We start from the raw sequence: 27,692 nt of genomic DNA, 5'->3' as shown, positions 1-27,692 counted from the left end.
TTTAACATAAATGGGAGTGTTGCATAAACAATATCCTTCTACTTTTTTCCCCCACTAAGCAATGTGTCCTGGAGATGTTTCCATGTTTAAACATCAAGTTCTTTGTTCTTTTTCCACAGCTCTGTTGCATCACATTAGCAGGTCCATTGATGGACCTTTAGGTTCTTGATACCACAAACAATTTTGTGTTGTAACCTTACACATCTGTTGTTTAGTCTGTGTGGATAGGAAATATGTGTGGAAGATAAATTCTGGGTGTGGAATTGCTAGGCACTTGTCATTTTTATAGAGATTGACAAATTGCCCTGCATAGTGATTTTAACCTGTTTACCCCCCGCCAGCAATGAATAAAATGTGGTTTTCCCACAGCCTCCTCAAAATGCTGTTGTCAAATATTTGCATTTTTCAAACCTGGTAGGAGAAAAATGACCCCTCAGTATAGTTTTTTTTCCCTGCCTTTTAAAAACATTTTATTCTGTTTTCAGTGGAAGTTTACACAGCAATTTGGTTCCCGTTTAACAGTCACTACACAGCTCGTTCAGTGACAATGGTTACATTTTTCACAGTGTGTCAGCTTCCTCATTTCCGTTCTGGTTGTCTGTTTCCACTAATCTAGTGTCCCTGCTCCCTTGCCTTCTTATCTTTGCTTTTGAGTATAGTCAGCCCCCCGTATCCGTGGGTTCTGCGTCCACAGACTCAACCAACTGCGGATCAAAAATACGTGGGGGAAGGGGAGAGGAACCAAAAAGCAAAACTTGAATTTGCTGGGATGAGTGCTCCACTGAATGGGGCGCCCCCTGCTGTAGCCTCCCACCATCTGACAGATCCTCAGTCTCTCTCCAGCACTTGGGCATCCTTCACCTCGCGTCTTGTCACTACTCCCTAAACCATACAGTGCTGTATAGCAACTATTTACATAGCATTTACATTGTATTAGGTATTATAAGTAACCTAGAGATGATTTGAAATACACGGGAGGATGTGTGTAGGATATGTACAAATACTAAGCCATTTTATATGAGGGCTTGCCTCACCCTGGTCTGTCCATCTGTGCTGAAGCAGCAAGAGTCCCTGGTAATCCCAGGAGACCGTTTTCTCCCCTTGCCGAAATTCTTTTGGGTGTTGGGTCCCTGAAGCCAATGCTCAGCTGGGCAGAGGAGGGTGTGGGGATGGGGCCTTCACCCAGCCTTTTGTGTCTGTGGAAGGTGGTCCCCATTGACCTGGGACCTTCTTCCTCTTCTCATTCTTCTCTGGAGCTTCTGTGCTTTGCACACAGCCTGGTTTGGAGGCTGGTCTCAGTGTTATGGAACCGTTTCCAATCTTTTTGGGTTTCCCTTTGCCCAGCCAGGTGTATCCCACCCTCCAGCCCTTGAAGCCTTTTCTTGGTGTCTTGTTACTAGATAGAGTCAAGCTGCTGGACAGCATTCCTGGAACTGCTCAGGCGCTTGTGGGGCTTTCTGCTGGGTGTCGCCTTTCCTACATAGGTCAAGCAAGCACAGTAGCAGTCCATGTTCTTTTAGGTGGGCCTTGGTGAGGCTGTGGTGGCCTGCAAAGTGCCACCAAGTTCACTAAGAGCCAAAGGCTTCCAGACCAGAGTAGCTGAGCAGCCCAAGAGAAGAAAACCCCAGAAGGCTGTGACTTGGGCTGGGCCGCCTGTGGCCCTGGGGTCACCTCTCTTGGGACTGCTTAGTTTTTCTGTGAGTGGATTTTAACCTCATGTACTGTGGTGGTGTTTCAGTTATAACCTAAGGTTTACATCGGATTTCGGTGCCTTGTTTCAGGTACCAAAGCATGTGAGACTTGAAGGGTTTTTAGCAAGGTTTTAGTCTTAGAGCTCATTTTTAACAATCTTGGTGCTCAGTTGTGTCCTGGATGGCCGGATCTAGCTGTGGTATGAGGGGGCTGCGGTGAGCACTGAATACAGCCTTACCTTAGCATCCCCGAGTGGTTGCATTGTTTGGCTGCCAGTCCGTCCTGGAGATTGCAGGCCCAGAGGCCAGGCTGGGCTCTCTCAGCACTGGCCTCCTTCGCGCCCCCCCCCCCCCCCCCCCCGCCTGCCCCGATCCATGTGTCCTGGCTTTTTTCTTGCCAGCATGCCAGTGTGGAGAGCACCCCTTCCCTCCAGTCTTCGGCCACCTTGTCAACGGCAGCAACCTCCGCCACGAGTGCCACCTCCTCAGGGGTCAGCCTCCCCAGCACCATGAACACTGCGAATAGCCTCTGCCTGGGTGGGACCACTGTGAGCACACCCAGCAGCAGTACCAGGGCTGCGCCCTTAGTGACCTCAGGTATGTGCTCCAGAGGACTTTCCTGCTGCCTTCCTGCCTTTCCTCACATGTGCCCACTTGGCTTCCCAGGAGGAATCTCAGAGGTGGCTGCCAGGATAGGGTAGGTAGCCACACGCATCAGATTGATCTCATTCTGGCCCTGCCATTGCTCGGTTGTGGTGGTGGTCCAGCCCCATGAGGAGGTGAGCAGAGCCTGGATCTTTGGGTGGTGGCTTAGGCAGGGTTCCTGGCAGTCTTGGTGCCTCTCGTGCCTCAGTCTTTTCTGTCCTTGTTTTTCCCTTGAGCTGAGGTGACATGGTGACCTGGAGAGCCAGGGTCAGCAACATCTCAGGCTCTCCTGGCTGCTGTGCATGACTGTCAGCCAACCGGACCTGGGCAGTCTGTGTGGGCAGAGCAGACGGCTTTGGTAGAAACTGCTAAAACCCACCTTGGCCACAGCCTTCCCCTCCTGGCTCTGCCTGGCTGGCCTCCTTTCTCCTGTTTTGAAGAGGCAGATTGTTGCTCCTGCTCGAGTTTCCTCAATGCAGCGTGACCTTTGAGATGGCGGAGCTGTGCTTCTATCTGGATGAAGGCTGCTTCCCTTCATTCGATTTTTGCCTTTGCAGGCAAAGCGCCCCCCAACCTGCCCCAGGGGGTGCCTCCACTGCTGCACAACCAGTACCTCGTGGGCCCAGGAGGACTGCTTCCCGCCTACCCGGTGAGCGCACGGTGGAGCTCCTGGCCGGCCCCAGCCCCCCTGGCCTCAGGGGCTGGCACCTGGCAGGACCTGGTGAGGGGGGTCTTGGGTCGGGCCGGGGGTGCCCACCTTGGGCTGCTGCTCCTTCCCTGAGCCCGTTTTTCTCTGCTCCTCTGATTCCTGGTATGCCTCTCCCATCTAGACTTCTCCAGGTTCCCACAGCAACTGATCCAGGTCCCTTTCCTGGGTGTATCCTATGCCCCCAACCTTGTGATGGCTTCCCAGATGGGCCTGGGGTGGGGTATGGTCACCAACATACCCTTTCTGGTCCTTATCCAGATTTATGGCTATGATGAGCTCCAGATGCTGCAGTCACGGCTGCCGATGGTGAGTAGGGTCTGGGGTGGTGGGCCAGGGCCAGTCAGGCCCTTTTACATGTCCTTCTTTGCCTTGATTCCCACCTTGCCTGGCCCTCAGGATACGTGGTCTAATTCCCCCTCGGCACCACCACTTAGATAGCTGCTTCCATTTGGTGGGTGTGCCTGGTGAGACCAGAGCATGGGTATGTGAGCGTCCTTTGGTTGTTCCTGCGGAGCGTGAAGGTCGTTGGACCTGGGGCCCCAGTAGGCAGCACCCCAACTAAATGTGAGCCCATCTGTCCTTCCCCATTTTTTTTTTTTAAAGGAAAAATGGTATATGACACAAGGCATGGGGGTTGCTTACCAGGCCCTGGAGTTTTATAAAGTCTTTCTCACCCTTGAAGGGCCATTCCATGTCTCTGGGCTCTGGGGTGGCCGTTAGTTATCTTGTGATGGCAGCATTGCTCCTCCATCCCCACCTGGGTGAGTGGCCAGAGCAGACCAGCTTCATCTGGGCTCCCATCATTTGCTGGTACAGGGTGCTCCCTGGCTGTCGTAAACTCACTCTGAGGCTGGGCTGCCTCTTGTTTCTGTGTTCCCCGGGGATGGCTACGTGCACAGGACTGCAGTAGAAGAGACTATGGGAGCAGGCATGCTTCCTTCCTGGATAGCCTCCCTTCTTGATCCAGCATTTCTCACACTCCTGATAACTTCAGGAAGTTGAGGGCACCTGTCAGAGACTGTCAGGTGGTGAATATCAGTTTGGACACCAGTGTCCCTCTCCTGGAGGTGGTCTTTCCTGTTCCGAGAGGAAGATGCAATCTCCCCAGGGGAGGTGAAACCTGTCCTACCTTTGCCTGGCCACAGAGAGCTTAGAGAGCTGCAGGCGTTCCCTGGTCTTGGCCCGGACCACCTCCCAGACACAGCTGCTGAAGCTCTTGTCTCAAGAACTTCATCTTCTGCAAGTATTTCCTGAGTCAGAGGCCAGTAGCTGGGCGGCTTGTCCCCCACGTGCTCACCAGCAGCGTGTCACACTGCTGGGACCCCCCGCTGTTGCCCACAGCCCACGAGGGCCCAGAAAGGTTTTGAATGTATGATGGCAGATCTCCAGGGTAGGCCACAGACCTCAGGTTCTCAGGGCTTTGTGAGGAAACGGAAGTGGCCTTGGCCCCACATGCTCCCATGGAAACCTCCAAGCCATCTGGTCCAGTAGCTTTAGGCATTCCAGATGGAGCACAAGAAGTGGTCCTGAGTGAGTGCATGTGGCGCCTTGGGCTTCATGCACATTTATTCACAGCAGTCATCTTCTTTCATTATCTTGTCTTAGAAGAAATCCCCTCTGAGCCCACTTTCTGAAATGCTTGCTTTCATTTCTCCTTTGGTCATTCATTAACGACTGGTACTTTTGTGCTAGTTCCCTCCTTTAGATTTCATCCTCTGCCAGGAGGCTCCCTCTTCCGGGCTTTCTCGTCTCCCATCCCCAGTTGTGTTAATAGCTGTGCTGCCTCCTCCTAGGCCTCTGGGTTGAGTGGATGCTCTGGGTTTCCTGGAGGTTATCAGCAAATGTGGCCAAGGAGGGTGTGAGTGCCACCCCAGCCGGGGCAGCCCGTCTGGCTGTGACCAGGCACCCTTGGCCTAAGGAGTGGAAAGGCATTCCCTTTGCTCAGAGGCCAGGATGCTGACCTCTAGGACTGCCAAATCCCTGGGTGGTGATTACGGGCAGGACAGGCCTTGCCTTCTCCACAGAGCCCTCTTTCCTTCCACACTGTGTTGTATCTGCCATACTTTTCACTGAGCCAGGGCAGAGTGGGCAGTGAGAGGCTCTCAGCCAGTTCAGGGGCCTCACCACCTGAGGTCCTGCTTGCACCTGTGCCTGCCTGGCGTTCAGGGCACCAAATTATCCTGTCCACTTTTAAACCCTTAGGCACCTCCTCTCCTGCTGACTCCTTTTGAGGTTTGTACTGTTTGGTTAATTTTTCTAATTGCTCTTTGAAATCTTTCACACAGGAAAAGCCAGTAAAGTTGGTTAGGCTTGTGGCATTCACAGCCATCCATCTGTGGTGTAAAATGGGGATGTGTGAGGTTGGGCCTCTAGTGGCTCAGCCTGGCGAAGGTGCAGGGGTGGTCAATCCGTCTCTGTGCAATCAGTCAAGCAGGGTTGCTACGCTATACATCTCTGACTGGCACCACTCACTCTGTGTTCTCGGGGGGTGCGTGTGAGGTCCCACAGCCTGGGTGCCTTGAGCCTGGGCTGCCTGTTGGCTCTGCTCTCGCAGAGGTGGCAAAGCCATTCTGATGGAGTCCCCTGGTCTCTCCTAGGATTACTATGGAATTCCCTTTGCCACGCCCACAGCCCTTGCCAGCCGAGATGGGAGCCTAGCAAATAATCCATATTCAGGTTTGTCTGTTCAGTGGGTGAGGAGTGCGTGGGCATAGGACTGGCCTATAGCTAATCTCCGAAGTCTGGAAAACAGAAGCAGAGGGCTTTAAGGCATTTTGCTTCCCATTTTTGAGCTGGCAGCCAGACCTGTTTCTGTTTGCAGGAGCCAGGCTGGCTTCTTCCCTGGTTGGATAGTGGATGTTGACGAGCCAGTGCTCCCCTTTTCCTAGGTGATGTCACAAAGTTTGGCCGAGGTGACTCTGCATCCCCCGTGCCCCCTACCACGCTGGCTCAGCCACAGCAGAGCCAGTCTCAGAGCCACCACACGGCCCAGCAGCCCTTTCTGAATCCTGCACTGCCCCCTGGCTACAGCTACACTGGTCTCCCCTACTACACAGGCATGCCCAGTGCCTTCCAGTATGGGCCCACCATGTTTGTGAGTATTTGTCGGGTATCATTCCTCCCCATCCTTGGGGTGCTGGAAAGTTGAATCCCTGGGACTCTATTCCAGCTCATGGGAGCAGAAGCAGGGAGGGAGGGTCATGACCCCATTGAGTCCCCCCTGAGCCTTTGGCAGTGGTTTGGGCTGGGGGTGAGGTTACTTTTCCCAACTGGTTTTTAGCCCCAGCATGTGGTTTTTTTCTCTAATGAACACGAGTCCCTTGTGGTGGGTGGGTTTGCCAGCTGCTACCTAAGTCTAAGGCACAGGGTACCTGACCTGTTCTATCCTGCCTTGTTCCTATACTAATGCCTCATCTGTGTGCCCCACCAGGTCCCTCCAGCCTCAGCCAAGCAGCATGGTGTGAACCTCAGCACCCCCACCACGCCTTTCCAGCAGGCCAGTGGTTATGGCCAGCATAGCTACAGCACAGGTGTGAGGGTCTACCAGTAGGGAGAGATGTGGGGTAGGAGAGGCTTGCTGGCTCATACATGCCTCTCGTACCCTGCCATGCTAGGTTATGATGACCTGACCCAGGGGACAGCAGCTGGCGACTACACCAAGGGAGGCTACAGTGGGTCATCACAGGCACAAAGCAAGTCTACAGGTTCTGGGCCTGGCAAAGGTAGCGTCTACCCCTCCTTTCCAGGATTGAAGCCCTGAGTAGTTGTCTCCTACCCTGACTGCTCCTTGGGTAAGGCTACCCCAGAGTGCCCTGGAGGTGTGGGAGGCAGGGTCTGGGGCCAGCTGCTTTGGGAAACAACTGCTTTTTCTTCCAGCAGTATCAGTGTCCTCAAGCACCACTAGCCTACCTGATATGACTGGTTCCGTCTACAAGGCCCAGGTGAGGGAGGGCCCAGGTGGACAGGTAGATTGGTGGGTGGTTCAGCCCAACCTGTACCTGACATCATCTTTGTCCTGCAGACTTTTGACAAGCAGGGATTTCATGCAGGGACTCCTCCACCATTCAGCCTGCCCTCGGCCTTGGGCTCCACGGGGCCTCTGGCCCCTGGTGCAGCCCCTGGCTACGTGCCCCCACCATTCTTGCACATCCTGCCAGCCCACCAGCAGCCCCACTCACAGCTGCTGCACCACCACCTTCCGCAGGATGCCCAGGTGAGGCCTCTGCTAGAGGCAGCCACCCTTCCCTGGGCTGGGGGCTCAGCTCTAGCCTTGACAGCCTTCTCTCTCCCTCCTCCTCCTCAGAGCGGTTCTGGTCAGCGTAGCCAGCCCAGCTCCCTGCAGCCCAAGTCTCAAGGCTCGAAGCCTGCCTACGGCAACTCTCCGTACTGGACAAACTGAACCTTGAAGAGCAGTGGGCTGGGGTGGGGCTTACCCCAGGCAGGAGAGAACACATGGAGCCCTTATCTGGGAGCCCAGCACCCTTCCCTGGAATTCCTGAGACATATAACTGTGTTAGCCGAGCCTCTATGGGGAGCCTGCCTCCCAGACTATTGTATGTAATGTATTTATGTATGTATTTGTAAATGTGATAGAAGTCTTAGGGGAGCAGAGGTATGGACTGCCGGTAGCTAGGCCTGCTGTCCCTCCTCAAGCCCCTTCTCTGTGTAGCAAAGCCAGCCCCCTCCTCTCTGCCCTCAGGCCTTCCATACAGACCCCTGCCCACCCAGCTGCTAGGGGCAGTCTTTGGAAGGGCTGGTTCCAAGGCAGTTTGGGTGTTGGGGTCAGGTAGCAATGAAGAATCACAGCTTATCTCACACCCTTGTAAACACTGAGGTTTTGCCCCCGTGTACTTTATCCCTCTTTTTGAGAAAATGGCCCTTTTATCATTTGTCATGTTTCTTGTCACGTTCTTTTTTTATCTGGGAATAGTAGAACTATCCCCCTGCCTCATGTAAAACCGGGCACACCTGTTTGTCTTCATGTAGAGCAGGGGCTTCTGCTTCTGGTCTGGTCTTGTCCCCAGAGACTTGCCTTCTTCTGGCTGACCATTTTTTAAAAAATAATCTGAACTTGGGCTCAGATGCTCAGCCAGTCAGCTGCTCTTTAAAAAAAACCAAAATCAAAGATACGCTTTCACCTCAGTTGAGAGCACGTCTCCGTGCAAAGGCTCCTCTATTCCAGTTGTCCTGAACCAGGTGGGGGACTGTTTCCAGGGGTTTTCTCTTTTGCCCAAACTCCACCTAATAAAGTTCTGAGAGCATCGCATGGTCTCTGTGTGGTGACTGAGGGGTAGCTCAGGACAGAGGCAGCCTTCACTACGGCTCCATGTCCTCTGCTTCTCCTGACAATGCCTCTTGCCTTGGCCCCAATCAGCATCTGGGGAGTGAAAAGGTAAATGATAGGGCTGAAAAGACAGCTAAATCTCCTGACAGGGTACAGGCAGTGTTTATCGAAGTTAACTTTGCTGTTCCTGCGATCCCTTCACGGACGGAGGGAAAGGGTGATCAACCACCAGGGCAGGGTAATTTTCTCCTAAACCTCAACTGACTTTCAAGTCTCAAGCGAAGCCAAGAATTGACAGCAGCGTTGTATGAACAAGCTCCATGCCTTCCTGGTAAGCCTGTCTGCTCTCCATTAACCACACAATCTTGACCAGTGGTCTAGGGCTGTGGGAGAAGAGAGATGACTGGTGAGTCAGCAGGCAGATCCTGAGCTAAATATCTGCTCCGGAAAAGTCCCAACCAACCATTCACCAGAGGCCAGGATTCTGACCTCCCCAGCTGGATTCATGCTTCCAGGCCACCAGCAGAGAAGAGTCAGGGGCATGAACTAACCCTGTCTGGCCAGCAGGAGGGAGCTCGCCCCACTCAGCTACAGTGCTCCAACCTGGCAAGCAGCTCAGGGCTGAGAGGTGCTGCCCGAGGTGTTATGACCTCATTTCAATCCTAAATAACCAGACCAGGCTAATAAATGAACAAAATGAGACCTGCTTCGAGCCCAGTATCGGTCAAGTCCAGGACCAGTTAGGGTCACAGGCTTACCTTTTCTGCTTTTGGCCTCTAGAGTCAGCTGCAGTGGTCATTTCACTGACCGCTGTTAACACACAACCTGGGATTGTGGCTAGAAAAATGAGAAGTGTTCACAACAGAAACTAAATAGGGGCTTTTATTAAACAATGTGAGGTTTCCCGACAGGAGTTTGGAAGACAAATGACAAAACAAAATGCTTGCCTAAGGAGGGCGTTAGAGCACCCCCCGTCCTCTCACTCACCTGCTCACAGTGGCAGACTGTGCCCTAGTTTAGAGTTCAGCTTAAAAAATGGCTGGCTATCTTATCTTTAAGAACCTCTTTTAAAAAACTAGTAAAGACTGCAGATGATTATTTTCCAGGGAGACAGAGCTGGGCAGGATGTTATAAAAGGCAAGGCCAGCAAGTCCTGATTTTTTTAAATTCTTCAGCTGAATCCTGGGCATGACCTGAAAGGTAACAGCAAACATACTCAGAGACCACCTTCAGTTTCTTTAACAAGAAAAAAGAGGTTCATCCCATGGGGAAGTAGCAATACAGGTATATTTTATTTCACATTTTATTAGTAGACAAATGGGCTGAAAAAGACAAAATAAAGCACTAAAAGGGAAGCCGACATAAAATGCATCAGGTAATCCTTTCCCATAAGTTAAACTGAAGAAAAACATCTACAATTTCAACTAAGAAAACTATTAAAAGTCAGATGTGTCCTTGCTGGTTCAGTTGAAAATTGCATCTGAATCTTTTTAGTTCGTAAATGTAAACCTTATTTATCAGGATGGGCAGGGTGGAGTTAATTTTCAGTAGACAACTACGTACTTTCCCCTTCAATCTCTTATTACAAATGTCCCAAACAAAAGGAAACCAGCAAGTAAAGAAGCAATTACCAGGGAAGGGGGACAAGGGACTACAAAAAACTTTGGCTAAGAGAAAAAAAGTCTGGAATGACAGGAAATAAGGGGATGTGTGGGGGCGGGGGGGAGGCTTTGCGAGAAGCGACAATGGTGACGGTGTACTTGTCTCTACCCAGCCTTGAGCTACAAAGAACTGAAGAGCATCCAGTGAGGCCTCAACTAGAATCAAAGGCAGTCTAAAAATGCACGATCTTGAGTTCATGTCACATCAAATCATCAGCACAACTGTACTCACAAGGTTCTGGCCTAAGCCAGAGACCTCCACTCCCACAAAGGAAAAAAAAAAAAAAAAATTGTTTCCCCCACAGGATAGATTCTCAGGGCCAGAATACAGGGCTCTGGAACCAACATGTGGGTTTTATAAGTCAGGCTGGGCTATCAGAACGTCTACCTGCTAGCAGATCGACACACTCTAGTCTTTACTGGAACTGATTGTACTCCCATCAGAGGCAAACGCAGCCCTCGATAAAACTCCAAAGGGCTGAGAGGTACAACCTCCACCTGGCTCTCTGGCTCCCTGAGTCAATGTGCAACAGAGGCCAACAGGACCTTGTGAGACTGGGCTGAGCAGCACAGCACCTCCCATGATGCCAAGGTGCCTGGCCAGACCTGGGAAAGATGCTTCAGTAGTAAGGGGAAAGGCAGGTTTAATGTTAGGGCCCCGAGTCAGACCAAGCAGCTGGCTGTAAGTGGAGGTGCGGGAGGGGTGGCATCAGAGAGCACTGGAAGAGACTTTGGCTCCAGAAGGTCTGCAGCTTATCTGGATGCATCACTTAAGAAATGTGGAGAGGAAACTACTTCCAAAGTCCTTCTGGGAGAGTTTGCAGTCTGACAACTTCAGAACGTTTTGTCATGAAGAGCCCCTTTGTTCCCTAAATCTGATTGGAATCACTAGATTCAGGGGTTCAGAGTTGCAGCCCTGGCCCCATGGGGATTGTACATAAAGCTATAAGGACCTATAAGGACCAGGCTCAACCATGTCCCATATGAACTTTTTCACGTTAAACAGACCTACTCAGTTATCAGACCAAACTTTAGAAACCAGAAGGGGCTGCTGGGGAATAGTCAGCAAATGTTTGGAGAGTTTGAAGGAGCGAATGAAAACCCTGAGATCAGAAAGGAAGGAGGAGCTAAGGAAATAAACATCCTAGAATCCATCCATTGCACCCCCATCTGGAATCAGCCCTCTGGTTCTGAGTCACGATCTGAAGCAAAAGGGATTAACGCTAGTGCGCAGGGATCCAGAATCAGGCATGCTGTATTTTCCCTCCAAAATCTGTGATTTTACATTTTAGAGATTTTTCCCACTGACAGAATCCTGCCCTCCTATGGCCTCCCCCAACCCCGTAAGAAACAAAAAAATCACCCTCAAGTTCTGAAGTCCCTGGTTGGTAAAGGCTGCTGGATCTCAGTACTGGCGGAAGCAAGACATGATTGAGAACTGGAAATCGAAGCTTCCTCAGCCTGCAGGCAACTTCCCTCATTCCTTCGGCTCTGCCAGGAGAGAGGAAGCAGCCCAGGGCAAGCTCCATGCACATTTCGCTTGCACACCCACAGCCAAAGCACAATGAGATAAAAGTCCGGGTCACATCCAATGAGGAAAGTGGGAACAGGTCACTCGTGTCTCACGTCCACATTTATCACTATTGGTATAAGCAGCTCAATAAAAACCAAAATCTTAACACATGCACCTAGGATTAATACTGAGTAATTAAAACTGGCTACTTAAAAACTCTCACGGTCAGTGTGTCTCTCTGAGGTGAAGGCCATGGTAAGTATACAAAACAGATGTTTCTTCTCCCAACAGTGGCTGCCAGTAGTTTTGACTTTTCCCCAGTAGCATCAACCAAAAATGGCATAGTGATTAACTCTTCGTTCTCTTCACTAAAAATCCACACGCACTAATACCCACTTCCTCCCCACCCTCCCCACTCCTTGGGGAAAAATAACCCTGCCTTTAAAATAAATAGCAACCAGGTGCTCAGTTCTATGTAAAGTATGAATATTTATTTTAGGCTTTAGATCCCAACTGATTTCAAAAAACAAACTGATTTCTCTCTTTCAGAGTAGCTGAGGCCTCCGTGAGAGGATGATTTCAGGGAGGCTAAAGAAGCTCTAGGCCCTCAGGAACACACTTTATCAGGCTTAGCACAAAGTTCCTGACACCCACTGTACCCCAGCCTTATGGAGGAAAAAGAAAAAAAATTTGCTACCATGGGGCTGAATGCATGTGTACACAACTAAGGTTGTAAATGAGCAACTAAACCTTGGCAGATTTGTTTTTTGTTTTGTTTTGTGTGTGTGTGTGTGTTTCCGTTTTCTTTTGCTATCCGGTATATGCAGCACTTGTGAACTCCCAGTGGGTTCCCAGCTTTTAAATATATTAAACGTCTTGGTGAAAGACTATTTAATTCTTCAAGAATCTAAAAACAGACCAAACGTGTTTTGCTGTGAACACTTTGTAGAGACGAAGTGAGGCGGGAGTTTGGGTTTTTTTTGTTTTGTTTTGTTTTTTTTTAAAAAGAATCAATACAGTGATGAAGGGTAAAGAATGCAAGAATGCAGACATTCTGTGGAGGGTTACTTTCTCTCCATTAAGAGGTCCATAAAAAGGAGCAAACTGAGATCCATAAGGGGAGCCAGCAGGAGCTGTGTTTGTTTTCCCCACCCCCTGTGAATAGGTTTCTGCTGAGGGGCCACTGCTAGGTCCCCACTTGCTCCCCTCCCTTTGGCCTGAGGCGGCAGGGCAGTACAGGGGCAGCAAAGGAGCACGTCACGATTCCTCATTCCCAGAATCGTCATCATCATAACAGTCGGCATCTTCCTCCTCCTCATCTTCATCATCAATGTCGTCATCATACAAGTCGTCATAAAGCAAATCTGAGCTGTTGTCATTGGAAGGCACTTTAGTTTTGATGCAGTATTCTGCCAGGGTTGTGGGGACCTTCACGCCATCTTTTTCTGCTTCTGCCTTAGTGGCTGAAACCTGTTTCCTAAAGGGAGGATGACAAAAACTGTTAAGTCTCATTCTTAAAGACGGATTTGGTAACTGGCCTCTAAATAATCAAGACTCCTTATGGTTCTGCTTTCCATATCTCAGTACCTGCCCGAAAGCATGTGACAGACACCCTGTACTACACCAAAAGCTCTCAGCCTGTCAGGTACCATTGTGAAGGAAACTTGTAATAATAACCTATTTTAGGGGAAAATAAACTGTTGTGTGAAGGGTGATTAAAGTGGTGGATCTCTTTTAAATAACTGTTAGCCAGACATCACCTTGGAGGTTTCTCCTCCCAGTCTTCAAGATATGCAGCCCCAGTACACAACGCAGGCCCAACAACTCTTCTGAATACAGTAATTCTCCTTATTTGCATTTACAGTAAAATTCTAATACTTTATCCCAGGTTCCAAAGGCTTGCATGACCCACCTGTCTACTTCTTCATTCTCACAGCCCATTACTTTCTCCAACTGTAAAACATCCAGGCCACGTCGTCTTACGGTAACATGAACACCTAGATGTTTTTCTCTGTTTGGACCAACTGCTCATCCTCTGGCTCCTTGTCACTTAGTTTTCGGCTTAAATGTCCCCTTAGAGGACGGAAGCCTTTCCTGACAATACAACTTAAAGTAGCCATCTCGTTACATTTATCCTACTTATCACTATCTAGTATTTCTTTTTATGATCGCCTTTATTCATTTTTTCTATTTCCCCTCACTAGAATGCGGGCTTCATTAGAGCAGAGACCTTTTCTGTCTTAGTCACTTTCATTTCTCCAATGCCTAGAACACAGCCTGGCAGATATTATTATGTGTGTAAAAATTACTGACTGTATTAATGAATGGAAGGGTAAATAGTTTCCTTCAACAAGTACAAAAATTCAAGCCTCCAAAGGAATGGAAAACCAGAATTAAAACATCAGAACACCACTGCTTTGATCATCCTTGGTCTACCTTTTCAATTAGACCTCTTTCAGCTTCAGCCACTGTTGCTGCTTTACTCACTTTGCCGTGTTCCTGAGGCTTGTGGGCTTGAACCTCTTCCCACTCAGCATTCTTCCTGGTTTTAGCCACTATTAACGGACTGAATTCTACCCCCTGAAAATAGGCGTCGAAATCTTAACTCCTGTACCTGTGACCCTGTCTGTAAATACAGGGTTTTCTTGTTATGTTAATGTGGTCATAACAGAGTAGGGTGGGCCCTACACCTAATCACATTTGAGTTATAAAAATAGCAAAATAGAGACAGAAACAGGGAGAAGACAGATACCAAAGAATGCCAAGGAACTTCAGGGGCTACTGACAAGGAAGGACCTTTCCCTAGAGCCATGCCCAGATTCAGACTTCTAGCCTGAGAGTGAGCAAACAAATTCCTGGTTCTTTAAATCCACCCACTTGTGGTATTTCTGTTATGGCATCACTAGGTAACTAAGACAACCACCACACCCTTCATGCTGACAGATTTCCTATCAGGCTCCAGCCCATACGTTTCTTTTGTGCTCTAAACCCTTATATAACCAACTGCCTTTTGGATGTCTCCAACCTGATGTCCCAGAGGAATCCTAACTCAGCAAGACTAAAACTGCATTTGTTATTTTCCACCTCTAATTTTTTTTTTAATGCCAGTTTCTCCCATTTTTCCATTCTCGGTGAAAAATACCAGTTCCTAAAATCAAATCTCACCCCATGTATCCAAAATCACTAATGTCCTCCTATTGCTTTACAGCCGACATGTTTTCAAATCTGTCTTCTCATTCCCACTGCCACTGCCTTAGTTTAGTTTTCATCTCAGCTCCCTACTGGTCCCCGGTCAGCTGCATTCTTCCAGAACTCAAATGTGATCATTCCTTTCCTCCTAAACATCCTTAAATGATACCCCATCACCTCTAAGATTAAGGACCACATTCATCACGACTTCAGTGTCTTTTAAGACCTGTTGCTTCTCTTGCTTAATTTGCTATTACTTCCAAAATCAGAATTTATGTTCAAGCAAATTAAAAGTTACTTATAATTCCCTTAACATGCCATGTTCTATACAAGTGTGTCACAGCAAACACGTTTCTCTCTTCCTGAAGATGCCTTTTTCTTCCCCCTTTTACTCTGGTGGCGCAGTGGTTAAGAGCTCAGCTGCTAACCAAAAGGTCGGCAGTTCAAATCCACTAGCTACTCCTTTACCCTATGGGGCAGCTCTACTCTGTTCTATAAGGTCACTGTGAGTTGAAAGCTGACTCAATGGCAATGGGCTTGGTTTTCTGTTTTTTTTTTACCTGAAAAATTCTTAGTCATCTTTAAAAATTCAAATAACGCATTATCTCTCCCAGCAACTCCACAGCATTATATACTTCTTCCTGTGTTATTTTATTTACACTTTTGTAGTTGCACTTAGCATATTACATGGTCACTTGATTGTTAATAAATGCTTGTTACCCTAAGTAAAGCGTGAGCTCCTTAAGGAGACAGACCGTGCTCTAATCAGCTGTGCATCCCCTATACCAGGCAGAGCACTGACACAAAGCTGGCACATATAAATTTTGAAAACATAAAACAAAGAATGAGATAAAAAGACCTTTAGAGTATTATTCACCATAAATAGAAATAAAGTTCTGATACATGCTATGACATGAATGAACCCTGAAAACATTATCTGAGTGAAGTAAGAAAGACACAAAAGGACAAATACTGTACGGCTCCACTTACATGAAATATCCAGAACAGCCAAATGCATAGAGATGAAAGCTCCTTAGTGCTTATCAGGGGTGACTGGGAGGGGGAAACAGAGGCTATTGCTTAAAGGGTCCCAAGTTTCTGTTAAGGGTAATGAAAACATCTGGAAACAGATAGTGGTGACTGTTGTACAACATGGTGAATGTAATTAATGTCACTGAACTGTACACATAAAACTGGTTGAAATGTTTTGTTAACATATTTACCACAATAAAAATTAGATACCAAACCAAATCTATTTGCCACCAAGTCAATTCTGACTCATGGTGACCCCATGTGTCACAGAGCACAACTGCTCCACAGGGTTTTTCTTGGCTGTAATCTTTACAGAAGCAGATCACCAGGTCTTTCTTCCGCGGTGCTGCTGGGTGGGTTCAAACTGCCAACTTTCAGGTTAGTAGTCAAGTGCAAACTATGTGCCATCCAGGGCCTGACAAGAGATACAGACCCTTAAACGAGAAATATAATGAGTAGAAGAACTCTGGGAATATTCATGCCTTCTTCACTTACTAAATCCTACCTTTCCTTGAACATCAGCTCCAATCCTGACTGTTCTGTGAAGCATTCCCATCCTTCAATCCTCAGTCCACTCCCACTCCTCTAAATTTCTACAGGTCCTTACTATTTATACTAATTATCTTCAAACTTTGGTATGCATCAGTCACCTGGGTGGCTGGAGAAAAACGAACAACAAAAAAACAAAACAAAACAGATGCCCAGGTGCTAGCCTTATAATCTCATTAAATGGCTATGGCTTAGGAAGGGGTTTAAAAGTGACTTCAATGAACTTAAAACTTTGTGACCTGTTGATCTATATTATTCAGCTGTCAGATGACATGCTTTTATGTACACTGTTTTTATTGTTTTATGTCACATGCTATCATGCTGACTAGGTTCACAGCTAGGGGCTGTATCTGTATAAATTCCAGTCCTTACTACTAAACTCCCATGTACAGAACGAGTTGGAACTGTCCTTAGGGCTCTATTTTAAAGGTATAAAAAAGGGGGGTTAATTTATTACAAAATTCTTGGGTATTATTATGAAAACCTTATGTCCCACTTAGGGTATGATCGTGAAATGAATGGTCGAGCCCAATACATTCACTGTTTTCCCTTTTACACAGATGGAGAAACTAAAGACCAAAAGTTAACTGATAAATGGTCACAAAAGGAGTGGCAGAGCTGACAGCAGATTCTAAGTCTCCTGGTTCCTATTCTAAAATTCTGTTATACCATATATTAGTGTTGTGATAATGGAGATACCCAGAAGACACGTGCTACTATGACCAAAAAGGCCAATAAATGGTAGGGTTTCATTAATAAAAAGTTCGAAAACAAAATTACTCTGTCTTATATACCTGGAATATCCTGGGTAGTTGCGTTTGCTGCAATGTTCAAAGTCCAGAATAGGGTCCCTAAAAACGATTAGGAGGGAGACTTCGCAAACATGACTAGTTTAGAACTTGTAAGTGCTGGTTTCCTGGAAATAAGATCTAATGTAGCATTATCCCTCCTAGTGGGTGCTCTCTCAAAATCCAAGCTCATCAGGCTCAGGTAGAAACCTACTTTACTCTTCCCACACTATAAACCTAACTGAGAGAAACGGAGTAGACAGGATATTTAAGCTTGATTTAAACCCTTGGTTCCAAGATACACTTTGATTCTGTAGGAGGACTTGAAGTAATAAAAAGGAAGACAAAACAAAGCACCTTACCTAATGATTTCAGCATACTCTTTGTCTTTTCCTTTACTGTCCCTCCATTTCCTGAACATAACTGAAGCATCCACATTGGCTGGGGAGAAGGTGTTAGGCTCATTAAGCAGTGAGATTACACTTAACAGGATAGTCCTAGAAATGGAAAAGAGGTTCAGCTATGAATACTCATATCCACAGTATTCAAAAGAATCCAGATTTCTAATTTATGTACATTCAGAATTAAAATTTTCCCTCAATTTTTTTTCCTAATATTATTTAATTTTAGACTATAATACGTGAGGTTTAGGGGAATGGAAACAGAGCATCATAAAATTTTATTTTCAGTACTCAGTTTGGCTAGGCTATGAAGACAAGGCAGAGGAAATCTCTGAGTTTAGCACAAAGGTCATGTGGAAGGGCGCAAAATGAACTCTAGGAGGCACTGTCTTGACTGGCTGCAAAATAGAGATGTCTGGAATATTTTCAAATACCATGTACAGCAAAATTACCAATTAAGTGGAGTAGAAAAGAGAAAAAGCTTCAAGACAATCTTTAGTAGGGTAAGGTAAAACATAAGACCTGAAAAACAGTATTACATACAAATGTAATTCTTCTCCGCACTTGTAAGAGAAGGAAGACAGTTAAAGAGGAGAACGGAGGAAAAGTAAAGACCTTGACATAGAAGAACTGGTTTGTGAATAACAGAAATCTGCGTTCAAAAATATTTACTGATTACAAAGCATCTTTTCTGACCATAAAGCCATAAAAGTAGAAATCAGTAACTGAAAAAGGAAAAAAAAAAAAAAATTAAATACTAAGAAACTGAACAACATGTTGCTCAAAAGCTACTCGGTTACAGAAGAAATCAAGGATGGAATAAAGAAATTCACAGAATCAAATGAGAACGAAAACATATCCTACCACAATCTTTACGACACTGCAAAAGCAGTGCTCAGAGGTCAATTTATAGTACAAAATGCACATGTCCAAAAAGAAGATAGGGCCAAAATCGAAACAATCATCCTACAACTCTAACAAACAGAGAACAGCAAAAGAAGCCAACAGGCACCAGATGAAAGGAAATAATAAAAACTAGAGCAGAAATAAATGAAATAGAGAATAGAAAAACAACTGAAAGAGTTAACAAGACCAAAAGCTGATTCTTTGAAAGATCAACAAAATCTATAAACCACTGGCCAAACTGACAAAAGAAAAACAGGATAGGAGGGAAATAATCCAAATAAGAAATGAGATAGGCAATATCACAACAGACCCAACTGAAACTAAAAAATCCTAAGAGAATACTATGAAAAATTGTACTCCAACGCATTTGAAAACCTAGAGGAAATGCATAAATTTCTAGAAACACACTACCTACCTAAACTAACACAAACTGAGGTAGAACAACTAAATAAACCTATAACAAAAGAAGAGATTGAAGAGGTAATTAAAAAACTCCCAACAACAAAAAAAAATCCCTGGCTACGACAGCTTCACTGGCGAATTCTACCAAACTTTCAGAGAAGAGTTAACACCACTACTACTAAAGCACAGGAAAGGATGGAATACTCCCCAACTCACTCTATGAGGCCAGCATAACTCTGATACCAAAACTATGTAAAGACACCCACACTAAAAAGAAAATTACAGACCTATATCCCTCATGAACACAGATGTAAAAATCCTCAACAAAATTCTTGCCAATAGAATTCAACAACATATCAAAAACAATTCACCATGACCAAGTGGAATTCATACCAGGTATGCAGGGATGGTTCAACATTAGAAAATCAATGTTATCTATCACATAAATAAATGATAAGAACCGAATGATCTTAACAATTGATGCAGAGAAGGCATTAGACAAAGTCAAACACTGATTCATGATAAAAGCTCTCAGCAAAATAGGAAAAGAAGGGAAATTCCTCACCACACTAAAGGGCATTTATACAAATCCAACAGCCAACATCATCCTAAATGGAGAGAGTCTGAAAGCATTCCCCCTGACAACAGAAACCAGATAAGGATGCCCTTTATCACCACTCTTATTCAACACTCTGCTGGAGGCCCTAGCCACAGCAATAAGGCAAGAAAAAGAAATAAAGGGCATCCAAATTGGTAAGAAAGAAGTAAAAGTATTCCTGTTTGCAAATGATATGATCTTATATACAGAAAACCCCAAAGAATCCACAAGAAACCTACTGGAATAGAAGATTTCCACGAAGTATCAGGATACAAGATAAACATACAAAAACCAGTTAAGAAAACTTCGAAGACAAAATCACCAAATCCATACCATTTTATAATAGCCCCCAAGAAGATAAAATACTTAGGAATACATCTAACCAGACACATAAAAGACCTATACAAAGAAAACTACAAGACGCTACTGCAAGAAACCAAAAGAGACCTACTAAGTGGAAAAACATACCTTGCTCATGGACAGGAAGACTCAACATTGTGAAAATGTCGATTCTACCCAAAGCGATCTACAGATACAATGCAATCCTGATTCAGATTCCAACTACATTTTTTAATGAGATGGAGAACCAAATCACCAACTTTATATGGAAAGGGAAGAGGCCCCAGATAAAGCATTACTAAAGAAGAACAAAGTGGGAGGTCTCACACTACCTGATTTTACAACCTGTTATACAGCCACGGTAGTCAAAACAGCCTGGTACTGGTACAACAGATACACAGACCAATGGAACAGAATTGAGAATTCAGATGTAAATTCATTCACCCACGAGTGGCTGATATTTGATGAAGGCCGAAAAGACAGTCTCTTTAATAAATGGTGCTGGCAAAACTGGATACCCATCTGCAAAAAAATGAAACAAGACCCACACCTCACACCAGGTACAAAAACTAACTCAAAATAGATGAAAGACAAAATTTAAAATGATAAGGATCATGGAAGAAAAAATAGGGACAATGCTAGGAGCCCTAATACATGGCAAAAACAGGATACAAAACATAACTAACAATGCACAAACACCGGAAGAGAAACTAGATAACTGGGAGCTCCTAAAAATCAAACACTTATGCTCATCAAAAGATTTCACCAAAAGAGTAAAAAGACAAGCTACAGACCGGGAAAAAAGTTTTGGCTACGACATACCCAATCAGGGTCTAATCTCTAAAATCTACAAGATACAGTAAAGCTTCAACAACAAAAAGCCAAACAACCCAGTTAAAAAATGAGCAAAGGATATGAACAGGCACTTCACCAAAGACAATATTCAGGTGGCTAACAGATACATGAAGAAATGCTAATGGTCATCTGTCATTAGAGAAACGCAAATCAAAACTATAATAAGATACCATCCCACCCCAACGAAACTAACATTAATCCAAAAAACACAAAATAGTAAATGTTGGAGAGGATGTGGAGAGACTGGAACACTTACACACTGCTGGTGGGAATGTAAAATGGTACAAACACTCTGGAAATCAATTTAGCCCTTCCTTAAAAAGCTAGAAATAGAAGTCCCATACAATCAAGCAATCCCACTCCTTGGAATATATCCTAGAGAAATAAGAGCAATCACACGAATAGATATATGCACACCCATGTTCACTGCAGCACTGTTCACAACAGCAAAAAGATGGAAACAATCTATGTGCCCATCAACAGACTAACGGACCAACAAATTATGGTATATTCACACAATGGAATACTACACAATGATAAAGAACAATGACGAATCTGCGAAGCATCTCACAAAATGGATGAATCTGGAATGTATTATGCTGAGTGAAACTCTCAGTCACAAAAGGCCAAATATTGTACGAGATCACTATTATCAGAAGTCAAGGAAAGGTTTAAACACTAAAGAAAACATCCTTTGATAATTACGAGAACGGGGAGGAAAGGAGAAGGGAATTCACTAACTAGATCCCAACCCACTGCCGTCGAGTCCATTCCGACTCATAGCAACCCTACAGGACAGAGTAGAACTGTCCCATAGAGTTTCCAAGGAGCACCTGGCGGACTTGAACTGCCAACCTCTTGGTTAGTAGCCGTAGCACTTCACCACTATGCCACCAGGGTTTCCTAACTAACTAGATAGTCAAATAGTAGACAAGAATTATCTTAGGTGAAGGGAAGGACAAGGCACAATACAGGGGAAGTCAGCATAACTGGACGAAACCAAAAGCTAAGAAGTTTCCTGAACACAACCAAACACTTCGAGTGACAGAGGAGCAGGGGTGGGGGTTTGGTGACCATGATTTTGGGGGATATCTAGGTCAGTTTGCATAACGAAGTTTATTAAGGAAATGCTCTGCATCCCACTTTGGTGAGTGGCGTCTGGGGTCTTAAAAGCTTTTGAGCAGCCATCTAAGATGTATCAATTGGTCCCAACCCACCTGGAGCAAGGGAGAATGAAGAACACCAAAGACACAAGGAAAACATCAGCCCAAGAGACAAAAGGGCCACATAAACCAGAGACTCTGTCAGCCTCAGACCAGAAGAACTAGATGGTGCCTGGCTACCTCCAAGGACCGCCCTGACAGGGAACACAACAGAGAGCCCCTGACAGAGCAAGAGAAATACACTTAAAAAGACCAGACTTAATGGTCTGACTGAGACTAGAGGAACCCCAGAAGACACTACCCCCAGACTCTCTGTTAACCCAGAACTAAAATCATTCCTGAAGCTGACTCTTCAGAAAAAAAATTAGACTGGATTATAAAATATAAAATGATACTCGTGAAGAGTGTGCTTCAAATGGATAGCTCCTGTCTGGAGGTGGGATGAGAAGGCAGAAAGAGAGAGAAGCTGGTTGAATGGACATGGGAAACCCGGGGTAGAAAGGGGGAGTGTGCTGTCACATTACAGGGATTGCAACTAGGGTCACATAACAATACGAGTATAAATTTTTATATGAGAAACTAACTTGAGCTGTAAGTTTTCACCAAAAGCACAATTAAAAAAAAAATTTTTTTTTTTTTAACCAAGCATCCACTGTGTGCCAGAGGCATCAAGTTATATGTTAGATATATAACGGTGGACAAGTTAGATGCCGTCCCTGAGCTCCCAGGGCTTATTAGTGGGAGACACAAATAGGCAATTTTTATCCACAGAAAAAAATTAGATACTTCAAACAATCACAGGGAATAAAGTTGTATTAGATAAAATAACCAAGAAAGCACAACAGGCCTCAAAAATATTTCAAATTATTCCAAGTCCCCCCCGCCCACCCAAAAGCTGTATGTGTGTGGATAAGAAGGAAAATGGGAGGAAAATTAAATTTCTCTACCTTTTCTCATTGGTGCGAGGTTATACATTGTGTTGTTGCAATATTGCCTTTTGCTCCTGGCCCCAAGCAAAAAATAAAGGGAAGGAACCAGGCAATTAGCTGTTTGATTTCATGAAACCTTTTCCTAAAAAGGGTAAAGAGTTTCTGTTATGTGTTTATACAAGATTATGACAAAGGCACATTCAAAGAAAACTTTTCCATGTGGTTAAACTCTATCACACATACACATATCCCTTTCTATTAGGTTAAGAATAACTCCCCACCCCAACTCCCAAGATCCTTAGTAAGTTCATTAAAAAGATTCAAAGACACTTATCACTGCCAATGAGGGATAATGGGCCGACATAACATCCCAGAAGCAAAAGAAAAATGTGGGTAGAAAATTATATGAGAGTTTCTTTAGAAAATATGTACAAAAACCGCCAGAAAGATTAAGCAGAATAAAGTATGATAGAAAGGGGGGGAAAAAAAAACAGCTTTAACAGTATAGGGATCAGAACTGTTTAATAACAACTTTCTATGATGACAGAAATGTTCTATAATCTGTTATCCACAACAGTAACCATTAGCTACATGTAACAATTAAGCATGCTGGAGTGTGACTTGTATGACTGAGGAACTGAAATCTTTTTTTTATTGTGCTTTAAGTGAAAGTTTACAAATCAAGTCAGTCTCTCACACAAAAACCCATATACATCTTGCTACATACTCCCAATTGCTCTTCCCCTAATGAGACAGCCCGCTCCCTCCCTCCACTCTCTCTTTTCGTGTATATTTCACCAGCTTCTAACCCCCTCTACCCTCTCATCTCCACTCCAGGCAGGAGATGCCAACATAGTCTCAAGAGTCCACCTGATCCAAGAAGCTCACTCCTCACCAGCATCCCTCTCCATCCCATTGTCCAGTTCAATCCCTGTCTGAAGAGTTGGCCCTGGGAATGGTTCCTGTCCTGGGCCAACAGAAGGTCTGGGGACCATGACCACCGGGGTCCTTCTAGTCTCAGTCAGACCATTCAGTCTGGTCTTTTTACGAGAATTTGGGGTCTGCATCCCACTGCTCTCCCGCCCCCTCAGGGGGTCTCTCTTGTGTTCCTTGTCAGGGTAGTCATCGGTTGTAGCCGGGCACCACCTAGTTCTTCTGGTCTCAGGCTGATGTAGTCCCTGGTTTATGTGGCCCTTTCTGTCTCTTGGGCTTGTAATTACCTTGTGTCCTTGGTGTTCTTCATTCTCCTTTGGTCCAGGTGGGTTGAGACCAATTGGTACATATTAGATGGCTGCTTGCTAGTGTTTAAGACCCCAGATGTCACTCTCCAAAGTGGGATGCAGAATGAGGAACTGAATTTTTAATATCTAATTTTAATTAACTTAAATGGCTACACGGGGTTGGGGCCCTGGTGGTGCAGCGGTTAAGCATTTGGCTGCACCAGCTGCTCCTTGGAAACCCTATGGGGCAGCTCTACTCTGTCCTATAGGGTCACTATGAGTCAGAACTGACTCAACGGCAATGAGTTTGGTTGTGGTTTTACATGGGGTTAGTGGCTACCATACTGGACAACACAGCACCTACACAAATCATATTGACTAAATTAAGATGTTTTTCTCCCAAGTAGTTCCACCAAGTTGATTTTCTTACATCTCATGTTTACTATTAAAATAGTATACTGAGAAATAGAATTCTTTTAAAATGATGAATCATGTATTTCTATCGAAACAAGAACTCATTTCCAATGCCATATACTCCTAAGTTGAAATCCATGATGATTTTAGGAATGTCAGGTACTACAGTGGACTGTAATAACAGTTTTATTCAGCCCAGGCATTTTCACTTCCTCTCTTCATCTGGAGAGCAGAATCCTTTTTTATACGGGGAATCCATTTCACGTGGTTCAGGAAGGGCTAATCTCCTTCCCCCATAAATGTCCACATCCCTCAAATACAGAACAATCTATCTACCCACTGCTGTAGACACGTGACCAAGGGCTGACCAAAGGATTTCATCTATTTTGCCATGATAATTGGTTTTGGGATACGCATGTGACCCAAGCAGGGCCATTAGCATTCTGCTAGGATCTATGCTGGTCCCCAACTAAAAGGAGTGTGTTTTTATTCTTGAATGGATTTATAGCTGTGAGAATAACAAAAGCCTAGAGGAGGTGGCCATCTTTGCACCATGTGGTTAGAGCCTGCCTAATAACAAGGCCAATATAGAGTAAAGAAGAATTGAGATCTTTTTCATGTAACATAAATTCCTAATATAATCCATATACAATATCCTAATCAGAGTTGCCCAATCAGTATGTTGTGAATGGGTTAAAAAACCAAACCAAACCCTCTGCCATCAAGTCGACTTCAAGTCATAACTATCCTATAAGACAGAGCAGGACTGCCCCATAGCGTTTCCAAGGAGTGGCTGTTGAATCTGAAAAGCCATCCTTTGGGTTAGCCGCCAAGCTCTCAATCACTGTGCCACCAGGGCTCTGAATTACTTACAGTAGATTGCATGCTGATCCCCCCAGGCACCAGGGTGGGTAGGACGTGGGACAGCCTGAGCCTCTGGGTCAATAAATTCTGGCTAAGGGAGTATCTTCAGTTTACCTCAATGTGATTTACAAATATTATCATTTTTTATTTTATGTACCATGACTGGAAAAGGCTAGAAAGCAATGTTTTATGTAAACTGTCCATCACTTGTACCAAAATAATTTGACACAGGCATTACACCTGCAGTAATTAAGCACTAATGGACAGCAACTACCACAGCCTCTACCAGACTTAGTCCAGCACAACTAGATGGTGCCCGGCTACCACCACTGACTGCTCTGACAGGGATCACAATAGAGGGTCCCGGACAGAGTTGGAGAAAAACGTAGAACAATATTCTAACTCACCAAAAAAGACCAGACTTACTGGCCTGATAAGAGATGGGAGAAACCTAAGAGTATGGCCCCCGGACACCCTTTTAGCTCAGTAATGAAGTCACTCCTGAGATTCATCCTTCAGCCAAAGATTAGACAGGCCCTTAAAACAAAACAAGAGTAAAGGGACACACCAGCCCAGGACTAGAAGGCATGAAGGGATAGGAAAGCTGGTAATAGGGAACCCAAGGTCAAGAAGGGAAAGTGTTGACGTGTCGTGGGGTTGGTAACCAACGTCACAAAACAGTGTATGTACTAATAGTTTAATGAGGAGCTAGTTTTTTATGTAAACCTTCATCTAACATACAATTAAAAAAAAATGGAATCCCTTTGCCTCACTACAAATAATGTAGAAACAAAAGCGGATAGGAAAAAGTATTCCAGACTCACTCGTTAGGCAGTGTTTTCCTGACTTCCCCTCACAGTTCGGAGCACCACCCGGTGTTTCAGGCAAATGAGGTTTCAAACAGCATACAAAAGACCATGTAGCCTCTAGAAATTCCCAAATACCGTACCCTCCACTCACTTGTCCATTTCCAAGATCAACACATTGAAGGAATATACAATGATTATGTGGAGCTAAGAGGCAGAAAGTCCAAGAAGGTAACTAATGATTTCCAAAGCAAATACCTTATAGAGCTGGGTATCAAGATGGTGGGGTACTTCAAAAATAATTAATTCCGATTGTAAAGCCGCTAAACAAAAAACCATAAAAGCAGGGAGGAAATTCCAGAGGCAGAGTCCAGGGAATGTCCTCAATTGGGGCTTAAAAACCAGACCAAACCCACTGCCATATCGAGTTGATTCTGACTCATAGTGATCCTATAGGACAGAGTAGAACTGCCCCATAGGGCTTCCAAGGAGCGCCTGGTGGATTCGAACTGCCAACCTTTTGGTTAGCAGCCAAAATCTTAACCACTATGCCACCAGGGTTTCCCAACTGGGGCTTAGGGGACTATAAAAAACAAACAGGCAAGCAAAAGAAAAACAAAAATGGGACGACTTCAGAAGTCCAGAAAGAGAAAAATGATGATGGTACTCAAATGCCAAAGGCAAGTTTTAGATGGATGGATTAATATGAAAGGAGTCCCCTGTCTCCAAAGGATGGGGTTAAATGAGAAGTAAGCCTACCTTAAAAAAAAAAAAAAACACAATATTTTAAGCTAAAATAAGGCAAATAATATATACAATCTGTGAGTACCTAATACAGGAGAAGTAAAGAGAAAAAAATCTTGAATTCCACTGGGTAGTGGCAATATATTATCCAGTCAGGCTGGATATGCACTAGAGAAAAAAATTGTTTGGGGCTTGGCTATCTGAGGATAGGGGCGGTTGGTTTCTCAAAGAGGGAGAATGTAAACAAAAATTTGCTTCAGTAACCCAAAAAATAAGATTCACCAGTACCTTAAAGCTATCACTTGCCTTAGTCCTGGGTTACTACTAGCCCTGATAAACAAGCGCCAGAATCATACTGAAAGGGCAACTCTGCATTTTTGTCCTATTTTTTCAACATATCTTCCTAGACACTTAAAACTTTTTTATGTACATTAACGGTTTAATGATATTGCCAAAATAATGTGCCAAAATTACTTTCAAAGGCATGCCAGCCTTTTTAACAGGTTCTTGAGCCACACTGAAAGTAGAATAAAAACTCAGTAGTTTTAATACTTATTTAAAACCATATTTTAATGTCTCTTACTATATAGTTCATATACACATCATTTGCTATACAGGGTATTCTTTCCCCTGGGAGAAAAAGTATATTTTAAATTTTCACACATATAAAATAAAATTTCTCAATACAATCATCTTGAACTATTTTCATGTATTTAGCACCCAAGTTAAATTCTGTACTACTTAAAATGGTTTGGCTGTGATATAAGCATCTAACGATTATGTCTATGTGTAGCCAAATGAAATAAATTTGAGGAACTAAGAAATACATTCCTTTGCTAACTAAGAGCAAACTGATAGCATTTGACAAAAAAATTCCAAACAAATATTTTCAAATGATAGCAGCGATCCAAGTGTGCTAAGTAACAGACATCATTCTAGGTACTTTACATGTGTTACTCATTTAAATTCTTTAAAAAACCTGAGGTAGGT

At 44.8% G+C, this 27,692-nt stretch overlaps 2 protein-coding genes across 11 annotated transcripts in view; one reads left to right on the top strand and one right to left on the bottom strand.

The window, feature by feature from the left end:
* Positions 1-8,333, top strand: part of UBAP2 (ubiquitin associated protein 2) — a 132,955-nt gene extending 124,622 nt beyond the window's left edge. For 4 of the 10 annotated variants that reach the window (XM_049897042.1, XM_049897040.1, XM_049897045.1 and 1 more), the window contains 10 exons: positions 2,093-2,288; positions 2,894-3,057; positions 3,304-3,351; positions 5,643-5,721; positions 5,934-6,139; positions 6,476-6,575; positions 6,660-6,767; positions 6,922-6,986; positions 7,067-7,258; positions 7,349-8,333. In XM_049897042.1, coding sequence (XP_049752999.1) covers positions 2,093-2,288; positions 2,894-3,057; positions 3,304-3,351; positions 5,643-5,721; positions 5,934-6,139; positions 6,476-6,575; positions 6,660-6,767; positions 6,922-6,986; positions 7,067-7,258; positions 7,349-7,444 — 1,254 coding nt within the window. In that variant the 3' untranslated portion in view covers positions 7,445-8,333. Of the gene's footprint in view, positions 1-2,092; positions 2,289-2,893; positions 3,058-3,303; positions 3,352-5,642; positions 5,722-5,933; positions 6,140-6,475; positions 6,576-6,659; positions 6,837-6,921; positions 6,987-7,066; positions 7,259-7,348 lie in introns of those variants that run through there. The other 6 variants (XM_049897044.1, XM_049897043.1, XM_049897041.1 and 3 more) reach the window with 5 other exon arrangements.
* Positions 8,334-9,198: 865 nt separating this feature from the next.
* Positions 9,199-27,692, bottom strand: part of UBE2R2 (ubiquitin conjugating enzyme E2 R2) — a 143,918-nt gene continuing 125,424 nt past the window's right edge. Inside the window, exons 4-5 of the mRNA XM_049897072.1 lie at positions 17,424-17,558; positions 9,199-12,980 (exon numbers count right to left, since the gene is read on the bottom strand). Of these exons, the coding sequence (XP_049753029.1) occupies positions 12,761-12,980; positions 17,424-17,558 (355 nt within the window). The 3' untranslated portion in view covers positions 9,199-12,760. The remainder of the gene's footprint in view (positions 12,981-17,423; positions 17,559-27,692) is intronic.

This window comes from Elephas maximus, chromosome 9, assembly GCF_024166365.1.
Source record: "Elephas maximus indicus isolate mEleMax1 chromosome 9, mEleMax1 primary haplotype, whole genome shotgun sequence".
NCBI classification, from domain to species: Eukaryota; Metazoa; Chordata; class Mammalia; order Proboscidea; family Elephantidae; genus Elephas; species Elephas maximus.
This window is presented reverse-complemented; position numbering and strand designations above follow the sequence as displayed.